Here is a 14,090-nt window from a genome sequence, read left to right as displayed (position 1 = left end):
AACCACCATACAGTAGTAACACACAGTCCTACTGTGGCGTGGTCGTGTCTCGCCCAGGTCCCAGCACGACGAGAAGATGACCACGTTCTTCAAGAACAACTTCACCGAGGACCGCTGGCGGAAGGCAGCCCTGAAGAACGCCTTCTCTCTGCTGGGCAAGCAGCGCTTCGAGCAGTCTGCTGCCTTCTTCCTGCTGGCTGGCTCCCTCAAAGACGCCATGGAGGTCTGGACTCACACACACACACACACACAAACCCTCACACTGGGCTTCCAACACTCTCAGTGTAGAGATGTGATGGAGTAATTCTGTGTGTGTCAGACATGGGCCATAGCTGTGCTTCAGCGCAGCGGCAGCATAGGAGAAGACTTAGCCTAAACGTCAGAGATAACAGCAGCACTGAAGCACTGAAAGGTCTACTTAGTTTACCTTGGGCCAAGTCTGCCAAACCACAGTCATAACACACAGATAGGAAGAGACCAGGGGTTACTATCGTGGAGAATGGACCCGACTCTGCAAGCGACGTTGGAGAGTCTTGCAGGTGGAATCGTTTTGCGATGTAATAATCTCCTTACCACTACAGGCCATTTTAAGTATTTTGTTAGAATCACAACAATATGTTCAGTTCTGAGCTATGAACTGAATTTCACAGTGACAAAACAGGATTTCAAGCACAGTGTCTTTTTCAAAGTGCCTGACTCTTAAGCTGACTCTGTGGAGGTGACACTAAGGTGACCTTCAGACTGTGTCTCTGGCGTGTCTCTGGGGGTCAGATGGCTGAGCGGTTAGGGAATCTGGCTATTAATCAGAAGGTTGCCGGTTCGATTCCCGGCAGTAAAAAATGACATTGTGTCCTTGGGCAAGGCACTTCACCCTACTTGCCTCGGGGGGGAATGCCCCTCTACTTACTGTAAGTCGCTCTGGATAAGAGGGTCTGCTAAATGACTAAATGTAATGTAAATGTCTGTGGTCGTCTAGGTGTTGCTGGAGAAGATGGAGGATATCCAGCTGGCCATGGTGGTGGCCAGGCTGTACGAGGCCGACTACGAGAGCTCCTCCACCTGCCAGGGCATCCTGTTTGAGAAGGTGCTCGGATGCAACAGGGACGGCAGCGGATACCACTGCACCAAACTCCACCCTGACCCCTTCCTGCGGAGCATAGCCTTCTGGATCATGAAGGACTACACCAAGGCCCTGGACACGCTCCTAGAGCGGATCCCCAAAGAGGACGAAGAAAACCCCGGTGAGGAGAACCGAGTTGTTCGAATAAAGTGAAACGCGTTCTTTTGCGGTAAAAACTGTACCACTGGTTACTTCCTCTTTCCCAGTCTCTCCCTGCCTTTCCTGTCACACTTCACCTAAATATCTGTCTAATGAAACATTAAAAAGGCCCAAAAATATAACAAACAAATATCTGTACTCCCCTCTCCCTCAGATACGATGGTACGATCCTGCAACCCAGTGGTGTTTAGTTTCTATAACTACCTGAGGACACACCCCCTGATCATCCGCCGTCACTACGGCCAGCCGAACGGCACCCCGGCCAGCGCGGGCCTCACGTCCGAGAAGAGCAGCGCGGACGAGATCAACCTCATAGAGCGCAAGCTCTTCTTCACCACCGCCAATGCACACTTCAAGGTGAGGCCCCGTGGACATGAGCTCCAGGGGCTCGCCGGTTAGACGCTCTCTGTGGTACGTGTGCTCTGTTTACCATCACCATAACCCGTGTCCTGTACTTTACGATGACTCCCTAGGTGGGCTGTCCAGTGCTAGCCCTGGAGGTGCTCTCCAAGATCCCCAAGGTCACCAAGAAGTCCGGCTCTTCGTCCCAAAGCAGAGGCCCGTCCATGGCCAACGTCAGCTCCAGACAGCCCCTGGAGAATGGGACCCAGGGGGGGGGCATAGACTGGGGCGGTCCTCCCCCAGCCGCCCCTGCCCAGGCCTGGGGAGAGGAGAGCTCTGCCACCCTGGACTGGGGTCAGCCTCTGGTCAAGCTGGAGGACGATGGGCTGCAGCTGGACTGGGGAGTGGACAAGGAGGACGAGGAGGAGGATGATGATGGAGGTCTGACGATGGGGAAGCCAGAGGGCAAGGCAGAGGATGTGTCGGGGGGAGAGAGACCTGGGATGCAGAGAGAGGAGTCTCAGGTAGGACCTGCTCCATGACACAGGATAGAACAAAAAGCCTGTATAGGCATGGATCATTACAATGACAGTTTACATTCTTTTCTTTATTTTTTTTTGAGAGGAATATATCAAAAGTTAGGCGTTTTACAGGCACTTGTTTGTGTTGAGCGTTTCGTCAGTGAGTTTAACGAAAGTGTTTTTCCGTTGGTGCCGGCAGGGTGAGTCGGAGGTGGACGTGATAGCCGAGCAGCTGAAGTTCCGGGCGTGTCTGAAGATCTTGATGACGGAGCTGCGGACGCTAGCCACGGGCTTCGAGGTGGACGGAGGGAAGCTGCGCTTCCAGCTGTACAGCTGGCTGGAGAAGGAGATCGGAGCCATGCACAGGATCTGTAACTACAAGGTACGGCTACACCGCCAAACCGGGAGTCAGGTGGCTGAGCAGTGAGGGAGTCGGGCTAGGATTCTGAAGGTTGCCAGTTTGATTCCCAGCCGTGCCAAATGACGTTGTGTCCTTGGGCAAGGCACTTCACCTTACTTGCCTCAGGGGAATGTCCCTGTACTTACTGTAAGTCGCTCTGGATAAGAGCGTCTGCTAAATGACTAAAATGTAAAGTGTAAATTAAAACTAGGGGTGAGGGAAAAAATCGGTTCACATTTGAATCGCGATTCAGTCTTCTAGCGATTCACATCGATTCACAAATGTAAAAAATCGATAAAAAATATATAAATAATTGTAATGTTATTTTTTTTTACATTTATTTAAAAACCTCACAAATCGAATCGTGAGGTACCAAAAGATTCCCACCCCTACGCCAAACCCCTACATATCACTGAGTTTTAGATTTCAAATCGAGTTGGACTTGTTCTTCTAGTATAAATGGCTCTCGTGACTCAAGGCAGTAAATGACACATTTTAAGTAAACAACATATTATTTTAAGAAATCTTATCAAGTGAAATTGTGTTCACTGCACTGGTAACTAAATGTAGTTAAACCTTAGCAAGCTCATAACTAATATTTTTGCACTTAAATTTGATTAGCATTAGCTAGCGCTGTCGTTTCCACTATCAAAAAGCCTCATGGCCGATGTGATATCCCTGCTTGTCTACCCCCACAGGTGAAGGGGAAGGAAGAAGCGAAGGAGGTGGAGAAGTGGGGGGAGGGGGAAGGAGAGTTCCAGGAGGACGATCGCACGGAGGCCGGGGCGTACGAGCGCCACCAGCTGGAGCGCCGTCGCCTCCAGGCCAAGCAGCTGCACGCGGAGCGCCGCAAGGCCTGGCTGAGGAAGAACCAGGCGCTGCTCAGGGTGTTCCTGTCCTACTGCAGCCTGCACGGGGCCAAGGGCGGAGGGGTCACCTCCGTACGCATGGAGCTCATCTTCCTGCTGCAGGAGAGCCAGCAGGTACACACACACACACACACAGGGAATACGGCTTTACTAGCCCACGTAGACGCTTGAAGTCTTCAGACATCTGGTTGAAGTTGCTCGGTTCGCTGGGTCTTTCACTGCTGGGAGCGCGTGGGGGCTGGTCTCACCGCGCTGCAGCGAGTGAGGAGCTATAGGAAAAGCGTTTTTATTTCTTTCTTTTAATCTTTATTATGATTCTTAAACTGAATGTTGTGTTCCCAGTTAAGGGTTGCGATGGCCGCAGGTTTTAAGCAAGTGTCTGAATCTTTGAACATTTAGAACTAGGGCATTCGTTTAGTCAGTTAACGGCTACACGGTTAATTATGAGCATTCCCATTTAAAACGGCTATGATGTTTGTAAAGCAATTTTTTTTCCATATATATATATATATATATATATAATAAATTCTTATTTTGTGTTCATCCTAAAAAGACAATTCTGTGATCAAACGGCATTCCTGATGTCTTGCTTTGTCTGCTCTGGCGTTCAGGAGACCACAGTAAAGCAGCTGCAGTCTCCCCTACCCCTGCCCACCACCCTGCCCCTGCTGTCAGCCAGCATAGCGCCCACCAAGACCGTCATCGCCAACCCCGTCCTGCACCTCAGCAACCACATCCACGACATCCTCCACACCATCACCCTCATGGAGCTGCCGCCCCACCCAGACCTCCTGGACGACAGGGTGAGAGTCTGGGGAAACACGGCCAGCCCACTGAGAACTTTACCAGGGATGTTCTGACTTTGACGTGTTGTTTTCTGGTTACCTCAGGTGATTGCTCTACACACCCTGGCTGCCTCTCTATCTGCCTGCATCTACCAAGCCCTGTGTGACAGCCACAGCTATAGGTAAGAGCGCACACGCATACACTCTTTAAGTAGTAGGGGTGGGAATCTTTTGGTACCTCTCAATTCGATTAGAATCGATTCTTGGGGTCACAAATCGATAAAAAATCGATTCACGATTTTGGGGGATTTTTAATCCCCCCCCCCAAAAAAAGTATACAAAAATTAATAAATAAAAACATTGAAAAAAAAACATTTTTAAAAATAACTGTGTATCGATGTGAATCACAAGAAGACTGAATCGCAATTCAAATGTGAATTGATTTTCCCCCCCACCCCTACTAAGTAGTTACCTCCTAGGCAGTGTTTTAAATGCAACGTTCCGTCTATCTCCAACCCCCTCCACCACTGACACGTACCCGCTGTCCCATGATGCCTTGCAGCAGTCAGGCGGAGGCCAACCAGTTCACAGGGATGGTGTACCAGGGCCTGCTGCTCAGTGAGAGGAGGAGACTACGTACGGAGAGCATCGAGGAGCACGCCACTCCAAGCTCCGCCCCCTCACAGTGGCCTGGTAACACACACACACCACCCCTAGCTCCGCCCCCTCACAGTGGCCTGGTAACACACAGCACCCCAAGCTCCGCCCCCTCACAGTGGCCTGGTAACACACAGCACCCCTAGCTCCGCCCCCTCACAGTGGCCTGGTAACACACACACACCACCCCTAGCTCCGCCCCCTCACAGTGGCCTGGTAACACACACAGCACCCCTAGCTCCGCCCCCTCACAGTGGCCTGGTAACACACACACACCACCCCTAGCTCCGCCCCCTCACAGTGACCTGGTAACACACACACACACCACCCCTAGCTCCGCCCCCTCACAGTGACCTGGTAACACACACACACACCACCCCTAGCTCCGCCCCCTCACAGTGGCCTGGTAACACACACACACCACCCCTAGCTCCGCCCCCTCACAGTGGCCTGGTAACACACACACACACCACCCCTAGCTCCGCCCCCTCACAGTGGCCTGGTAACACACGCACACCACCCCTAGCTCCGCCCCCTCACAGTGGCCTGGTAACACACGCACACCACCCCTAGCTCCGCCCCCTCACAGTGGCCTGGTAACACACACACACCACCCCTAGCTCCGCCCCCTCACAGTGGCCTGGTAACACACACACACCACCCCTAGCTCCGCCCCCTCACAGTGGCCTGGTAACACACGCACACCACCCCTAGCTCCGCCCCCTCACAGTGGCCTGGTAACACACACACACCACCCCTAGCTCCGCCCCCTCACAGTGACCTGGTAACACACACACACACCACCCCTAGCTCCGCCCCCTCACAGTGACCTGGTAACACACACACACACCACCCCTAGCTCCGCCCCCTCACAGTGGCCTGGTAACACACACACCACCCCTAGCTCCGCCCCCTCACAGTGACCTGGTAACACACACACACACCACCCCTAGCTCCGCCCCCTCACAGTGGCCTGGTAACACACACACACCACCCCTAGCTCCGCCCCCTCACAGTGGCCTGGTAACACACACACCACCCTACCTGACCCAGCAGAACTGCACTCCCACTGAGACTGGAGCTGTCTGTCTTACCCTGTACTGAGGGAGAGGAGAGCCAGATGGTGTTCAGTAGTGAGACCACAGTAGCCTTTAGGGGGGAAACAGAAGGACAGGAACATCACGCTATCTCAACACACTCCTGTTAAATCACTTTCAAATCATATTCAGTTATTTATTTATTTTTGCTTGTGCAAATGCATTGAATCAAATCACTTTCTTTGGAAAAATATAATCTTATAATTAACAAAAATATTTTATTTATATATTTTTGCCTGGGCAAAAAATCTGATCACTTCTTTTCAACAACAGAAAAAGAATCGCTTATTTTTATTTTTTTTGCCTTGGAAAAATCTAATCCCTTCCTTTCAACAACAATAGAAAAATAATCCTTTATTTATTTATTTTTTGCCTTGGCAAAAATCTAATAACTTCCTTTCAACAACAGAAAAAATAATCCCTTTTTTTTTGCCTTGGCAAAAATCTAATCAATTAAAAAAAACAAAAAAAAAAACATAATAATTTTATTTTTTGCCTGGCCAAAAAATCTAATCACTTCCTTTCAACAACAAAAAAAGAATTCTTCTGTTTTTTTTAATTATTTTTTAATAAAAGTATTTCTTGTGTTCGCAGGTGTGTCGTCCCTGATCTCGCTGGTTCAGTCTGCCAGGGAGCAGGACCAGCCTAGGCTGAACGTGCTGCTGTGTGAGGCGGTGGTGGCCGTGTACCTGTCCCTGCTCATCCACGGCCTGGGCACACACTCCGGGAACGAGCTGTTCCGCCTGGCCGCGCACCCCCTCAACAACCGCATGTGGGCCGCTGTCTTCGGGGGAGGGGCCAAGGTCATCATCAAGCCCAAACGTCCCGAGATAGCTCCAGGTAGACCACGCCCTTTCTCTCAAACGCTCCCCACCCTCCCTTCTCTCTTCTGGGTCTCACATTCTCTTTTCTCTGGCTGTTCTCCTGGTGCTCTGGACTTAGGTGCTACCCTCTCTTCATCACTCTACCTCCTCCGCACTCTTCCTCTCCTACTTCCTCTGACACACTCTGGTGTGTCACTGGCCTGTGTGTCAGGATGTGGTCTGTGTGGAAACTGGCCTGTGTGTCAGGATGTGCTCTGTGTGTCACTGGCCTGTGTGTCAGGATGTGCTCTGTGTGGAAACTGGCCTGTGTGTCAGGATGTGCTCTGTGTGGAAACTGGCCTGTGTGTCAGGATGTGCTCTGTGTGGAAACTGGCCTGTGTGTCAGGATGTGCTCTGTGTGGAAACTGGCCCGTGTGTCAGGATGTGCTCTGTGTGGAAACTGGCCTGTGTGTCAGGATGTGCTCTGCCTTGTGACAGCGGAGCTCATACCAGCCTCACCTGACGACGGTCAGGGGTCGGAGAGGCCTGAGCGGGATGAAGCCCCCCCCACAATCACAGTCACCCAGCCCCCTCAGAGACCCCCTCAGAGACCCCCTCAGAGACCCCCTCAGAGACCCCCTCAGAGACCCCCTCAGAGACCCCCTCAGAGACCCCCTGGCCCCCCTCGTCCAGGGGGAGTTGGGGTGGCCCCATCACCCCATGACAGCAGTGAGTTTCCCCGTTTGGGGTTTGCAGTGCTGGTTTGCAGTGCTGGTTTGCAGTGCTGGTTTGCAGTTCCTGGTTTGGAGTGCTGGTTTGCAGTTCCTGGTTTGCAGTGCTGGTTTGAAGTTCCTGGTTTGCAGTGCTGGTTTGCAGTTCCTGGTTTGCAGTGCTGGTTTGCAGTTCCTGGTTTGCAGTGCAGCACACATGGGTGGGGAACTTTGGTCCTTCCTGTGGTGAGCAGGGACATGGCTGTCTCCCAGGTTTAAACTGCTGCAACGGTTTCATGTTTGTCTCCTCTGTCATCTCCTCTCTTCCCATGACTGTGGTATTGCAGGTGTGTGTGTTTTCATTGCATGGCATGAATATTGTGCTCACTGGGTTCATGTACCACATGTGCTGAGGCCTTACCGCAGCGGTCGGGGTTCATGTATCACATGCGCTGAGGCCTTACCGCAGCGGTCGGGGTTCATGTACCACATGCGCTGAGGCCTTACCGCAGCGGTCGGGGTTCATGTACCACATGCGCTGAGGCCTTACCGCAGCGGTCGGGGTTCATGTACCACATGCGCTGAGGCCTTACCGCAGCGGCCGGGGTTCGAATCCGTCCCGAGACCCCCTGGTGCATGTCTTCCCCTCTCTCGCTGTCTCCATTGCCTTTTCTGGCTCCCTTTGTATACTATCCAATAAAGCATGAAAACGCCAAATAGATCTATACAAAAAGTATATATAAAATACATATATATATATATATATATATATACTGTGCATCGCCCGCCCATCTCATCTCATGTGGTGTTGTGTGTGTGTGTGTGTGTGTGTGTGTGTGTGTGTGTGTGTGTGTGTGTGTTTGTGACCGGAGCAGCGGTTAAGCCAGCAGAGACCTGGACAGAGCCGTCCCCTGAGCCTGCAGCTGGTGCTGACTCAGACACTAAGGCTAAACCAGGTATACGTACCGCCGTCTGCGATGCCTCTAGCTGCTGTGGGCCAGGGTGTGGGGGGGCCACTCCTAGACTGTGTGTAGGGTGCAGGTAGCTGTGGGCCAGGGTATCACAGCCGCCTGGCGTCGCGGGTGAGTATGGCGGTGTTCCCCTGTGAACGTGATAGGTGTGTTGTAGCTGAATCCCCCTCTAGTTGAAACCTTTATGGACCGTGCTGGAGAGGGACTCACTCAGACAAGTTTCAGTGCAGGATCTGGCCTCTAGCTGAAGTGCGGTGCAGACTATCAGACTAGTACCTGGCTCTCCCACCTTTGTTTACTTGTCATTAATATTCCTGTGTGAGCAGTCTGTGGTCCTCAGGACAGGCAGGGTGGAGGAGGAGGAGGAGATGTGCTGGCAGTCAGATCCATGTGTCTGATGTCTAGATAGAGCTGTGTGTTTAAAGGACTTCACAGAAGGACAGGACGAGCAGAGGGGATCTAAATGCCAACAAGTCGATAGGAATCAGTCTTCTAAATGTTAATTCCGTTCCTCTATCAGACACACTCTCAGAGACACACACACACACACTTTTTCAAGATGAGAGGACTATAGATTATTCAGAGTGGAAAAAATAGAGAAATAGACAATTCAAAGACTTGGGCAAACACTCAATATTTTATTACTGAGGCAACGATCTGTGTTCTTATTTGTTTTGTTTATGTATCCGTCGTTATTTTCCTTATGTTTGTATTTATTCATATAAACAGTGTGTCTAATTGTTTAGGTCAGACCGTTTTGTGATGTGGTGGAGGTCTGTGTGTGCTGTAGCCTACCGTGTGTGTGAATAGTCTGCGTCTAACGTCTGGTCTGGTTTGTGTCTCATTTGTATGGTGGGCTTCAGTGGTACCTGAGATAGTCACCCAGGATAACTGTACAGGTTTGTGTACAACCACGTGTGTGCCTTTGTGTATTTCCTTTCTCTTTGTGTGTGTGTGTGTGTGTGCCTTCTTGTGTGTGTGTGTGGGTGTGTGTGTACAGTATGTGTCTACACTGCTGTCTGAGTTTAGACAGTACCAAATAGCTTCTTCAATATCTTCCGAACCTACAACTCCCTGACTCTGGACTCCTCTGATTTAAACTGGTTTAGCCCTCTAACCCTGCTTTCCTTTGACTAAAGCTGTGCCCCCCCCGCCCCCGGTGGAAGATGTGGACCGGCACCGGCGCAGGTTCAACATGCGGATGCTGGTCCCTGGCCGTCCGGTGAAGGAGACCCCCGCCACACCCCCGCCCGTGCCCCCGGAGAGGCCCACCTACCGGGAGAAGTTCATCCCCCCGGAGCTGAGCATGTGGGACTACTTTGTGGCTAAAGTAAGACACGCTGCCGCCAGCTACCATTTAGATCCTAAGTGGGACATGGGACACTGTGTAGAGCTCGTCAGCTGGAGCATTTGGCTAAGATAATGTACTGTATCACCCTCCCTTTTTCCCTCTCTCCCTCCCTCTGTCCATCCCTCCCTCTCTCCATCCCTCCCTCCATCCCTCCCTCTCGCCATCCCTCCCTCTCTACCTCTCTCCATCCCTCCATCCCTCCCTCTCTCCATCCCTCCCTCCATCCCTCCCTCTCTCCATCCCTCCCTCCCTCTCTCCCTCTCTCCCTCCCTCCGTCTCTCCCTCCCTCAGCCCTTCCTGCCTCTGTCAGACAGCGGTGCTCTGTACGACTCGGACGAGAGCGGCGCTGAGGAGGAGGAGGACGATGATGACGCCTTCCTCTCTGACACTCAGATGACGGAGCACTCGGACCCCAACTCCTACAGGTGGGACTGGGCCCCAGACCCTCCTGACCCTGAGGGACTGGACCCCTGACCCCCCCTGACCCTGGGGAACTGGACCCCCGACCCCCACTTACCCTGAGGGACTGGACCCCCGACCCACCCTGACCCTGGGGGACTGGACCCCCAACCCCCCCTGACCCTGGGGGACTGGACCCCCGACCCCCCCTGACCCTGAGGGACTTCTCCTTTCCTCTTCCTGTTCTGATAACATGCCCGTCATGGTTATTAAAGATGGTTATTAGGGTTGTTTCCTGCGTCTTAATGGTTATGATAGTAATTTCCTGTTCTGATCATGTGACCTCTCTCCCTGCCCTACAGCTGGTCTCTGATCCGTCTAGTGATGGTGAAACTGGCTTTGAACAACGTCAAGACGTTCCTCCCCCTCACCGGCCTCGACTTCACAGGTACCACACACACACACACACCCAGCTAGACCTCCCAGATTGAACGTGAGACTGAAGACATGGTCCCTGTGTGTGTGTGTGTGTGTCAGACCTGCCTGTGACCTCTCCTCTGAGCAACGCCATGCTGAAGACCCTGGAGAACTGGGAGCAGATGATGCTGGAGAGGATGAACAAGTTTGACGGCCCCCCGCCCAACTACATCAACACCTACCCCACCGACCTCAGCGCTGGGGGCGGCCCAGCCATCCTCAGACACAAGGCCATGCTCGAGCCCGACAACACACCCTTCAAGTGAGCAGACACACATATACAACACACACACACACACACACACTGGAACCGAGTACCAATGGCAGTGTTAGAAACACTTAAAACACTAAGGTACTCAGGTGCTACCTTCTCTCCTCTTCCTCTCTCTACCTTCTCCACACTCTTCTTCCTCTCCTCCTCCCTCCGTAATGCCGTAGGGTCAGACGTCTCAGAACCATGTCTGACACTGAGCTGTGTGTGTGCGCGTGTGTGTGTGTGTGTTTACATCTCAGGAACAAGAACCAGGTGTCGTTCCCCGCCAGGCGTCTGTGGCACTACCTGGTGAAGCAGGACATCCTGCAGGAGACGCTGATCCGCTACATCTTCACTAAGAAGAGGAAGCAGAGCGAGGTACAGTGGAGGAGAGCGCCCTGGTGCATGAGCTGGTTCTGCTGCTGGTACTGTGTGTGATCATTATCATAACCTGGTTCTGCTGCTGGTACTGTGTGTGATCATTATCATAACCTGGTTCTGCTGCTGGTACTGTGTGTGATCATTATCATAACCTGGTTCTGCTGCTGGTACCGAGTGTGATCATTATCATGCACTGGTTCTGCTGCTGGTACCGTGTGTGATCATTATCATCTCCGTTCTTCTAGAACACCACAATACACTGTGTGTTCTCCTCCACTTAGTTCAAGGTGATCTGCATACATTTGCCCTTGGCCTAAGGTTCCCTTGGAGCACACACATACACACACTTTTATTATTGTTTTGCCATTACAGAATACACTGAACTTCTCTGATTGATAATAGGTTACTATTTGGCCTCTTTATCATATGTCCAGACCACAGCCTGTAAAACAGATGCTACATTAGATCCTCTCTGATTGAATCAAGACGGCAGACTTGAAATATATATACAAAAAATAAGATTTTAGTCCCAACTGTTAACCCTCGTGCTGCCTTCGGGTCACATGACCCAAAGGTTCATAACGAACCATCGTTGTGTTTACCCAATTTTACCCAATACAAAAACAAATACAAATAATTTTCCTTTAACCATTCCAATGTGGGGGGTCTGAGACAGCCCGACAGTTAAAAGAAAATGCTTCACTTTGTTTTTGTATGAGGTAAATTTGTCGCAATACGACGGTGGGTCACAATGACTGATGGGTCAGAATGACCCGAAGATAACACAAGGGTTAAAACAGACTTGACGTTCTAGTCTCTTGGAGGCTGAAGGTAAGTTGTTCATGTGTTGGCATCAGAACCATGTTTGGCACATCCATGTTGGCAGCTGGCTGGTCTCCACAGTCCTTACATGGGCACATTGGCAGAGACGTGGTCTGGGTAGGCACTCCCATTGACCGTGTTTATGGCCGGACAACCCTGTTCATTTTTATGATTTTCCCCATCTCACATTGTGTCTTTCTGTTTGTGCACATGTTTTGTGTTGTGACGTGTCTGTGTGTGCTGTGCGTATTGTGTTGTGTAGTCTGTAGACAACCATGTGGACCATCTCAATCCAAACAGCATAGCAGGAGCTCTCAGGTCCAGCAAGGTAGTATGCCTGTGACCCACCCCATGGCCTGCCTGTCTGTCTGGGCCTGTCGCTAGCCCGTCGTGCTGGGAAGGACAACCAGCCACAACTTTCTGAGGGTTGTTTTGTCTGCTAGTAGTTACTGGGTGACTGTGGGTTCGTACTGGTTTAATGCTACCGTTAAATTGGAAAAGTTCCTTTCGTGATTTGAGAGGAAGGTTTGCATGTCCAGATAGAGATGACCCTCTCTCTCTCTCTCTCTCTCTCTCTCTCTCTCTCTCTCTCTCTCTCTCTCTCTCTCTCTCTCTCTCTCTCTCTCTCTCTCTCTCTCTCTCCTCTCTCTCTCTCTCTCTCTCTCTCTCTCTCTCTCTCTCTCTCTCTCTCTCTCTCTGCGTGTGTCTGGGTTTCTGTCTGGGTTCTCCTGACCAATCACAGCCCTCTGGGGGCCGCTTCAACCCCTCACCTCAGCTAACCTCCACCCTCCTCACAGCTCCGGGGTCTGCTGCTGCTGCTCCACTAACACGTCACCCTCCCTGGGCACAAACACTCGCTAACCCCCCCCCCCCCCCCCCCCCCCGCAGCGGAGTCCCTCTGGGGCCCGGCGCCGCTGACGCCTGCTCGCTCTGACGCCTGCTTGCTCGTGTCTGGGCCTGCCTGTGGGTGCTGTGAGGGATGACGTTCTGCTGTGGGTGCTGTGAGGGATGACATTTGGATGACTTGTTTCCAGGTGGAGGCGGATCTGGGATACCCAGGAGGCAAGGCTAAAATCATCCACAAGGAGTCGGATATTATCATGGCCTTTGCTATAAACAGGGTAAGACTAGGATGTGTGTATATATACACACACACAGAAAAGGCACCCACGCTTTGTTTACATTAATGTTGTCTTAAATACACATATGTTATGTCTTCTGTATTTGTGCGGCAGTATAAAATCGCAGTGTTGAGAAAAGTTTGGTTTAGTCTTATACTTTGTATATTTCTTAAAGCATTTTTGTCGAACAAAAAAACGCAAACATGATTTGTGTCTTTTGCACAGTACTGTGCATCATGTGCATCATGTGTGTTCCTAGGTATACCATCCATGGTTTATTCACTGTCTATCCTACCTCCCCCCCCCCTCCTGCTCTCCACCCACCAGGCCAACACCAACGAGATCGTGCTGGCTTCCACCCACGACGTCCAGGGGTGGACGTGTCGTCGCTGGTGGCGGCCCAGCCCTACACCTGGATCGGAGACGACTTCGACAAGGAGTCCCGCAGCTCCGACGACGTGGATCACCGCTCGTCCCACACCAACATCGCCCAGGGCCAGCAGCGCTCCCTTCGCGCCCCCGCAGATGGCTGTGTCCGCCTCCATGCCCTGGCTGGGCAGCGGGCAGACCAGCATGGGAGCCAGCGTGGTACGACGCTTTAGTCGATCTGTTTATTCTCTTTTTTTTTTTGGACACGACATCTCTTTAAAAACGCACGCCACGAGGACGCACCTACATTTAGAGACCTTTCACCTCAGCACTTTTTTTCCCAGTGCTGAGGTGAAGTTCTGAAGTCAGTGAGATTGGTGTACTTCCCTGTGTTGACCAGTAGAGGGACACAGGCCTCTGGTCAGACAGCTCCAGCTGCTGTGGATTGGGGCCACATTTTCTACAGTCAGTTTGTGAAAAATG

General features: G+C 51.7%; 1 protein-coding gene across 1 annotated transcript in view; it reads left to right on the top strand.

Moving 5' to 3' along the window:
- Nucleotides 1-14,090, top strand: part of dmxl2 (Dmx-like 2) — a 34,947-nt gene that overhangs the window by 19,923 nt on the left and 934 nt on the right. Inside the window, 20 exon segments of the mRNA XM_062471756.1 lie at nucleotides 58-223; nucleotides 977-1,241; nucleotides 1,434-1,636; nucleotides 1,753-2,145; nucleotides 2,342-2,524; nucleotides 3,241-3,525; nucleotides 4,023-4,214; nucleotides 4,302-4,378; nucleotides 4,759-4,889; nucleotides 6,545-6,790; nucleotides 9,574-9,764; nucleotides 10,077-10,210; nucleotides 10,547-10,632; nucleotides 10,722-10,923; nucleotides 11,175-11,292; nucleotides 12,380-12,445; nucleotides 13,152-13,238; nucleotides 13,566-13,608; nucleotides 13,611-13,732; nucleotides 13,734-13,958. Of these exon segments, the coding sequence (XP_062327740.1) occupies nucleotides 58-223; nucleotides 977-1,241; nucleotides 1,434-1,636; nucleotides 1,753-2,145; nucleotides 2,342-2,524; nucleotides 3,241-3,525; nucleotides 4,023-4,214; nucleotides 4,302-4,378; nucleotides 4,759-4,889; nucleotides 6,545-6,790; nucleotides 9,574-9,764; nucleotides 10,077-10,210; nucleotides 10,547-10,632; nucleotides 10,722-10,923; nucleotides 11,175-11,292; nucleotides 12,380-12,445; nucleotides 13,152-13,238; nucleotides 13,566-13,608; nucleotides 13,611-13,732; nucleotides 13,734-13,958 (3,415 nt within the window).

This window comes from Osmerus eperlanus, chromosome 10 (genome assembly GCF_963692335.1).
Source record: "Osmerus eperlanus chromosome 10, fOsmEpe2.1, whole genome shotgun sequence".
In the NCBI taxonomy this organism is placed as follows: Eukaryota; Metazoa; Chordata; class Actinopteri; order Osmeriformes; family Osmeridae; genus Osmerus; species Osmerus eperlanus.
This window is presented reverse-complemented; position numbering and strand designations above follow the sequence as displayed.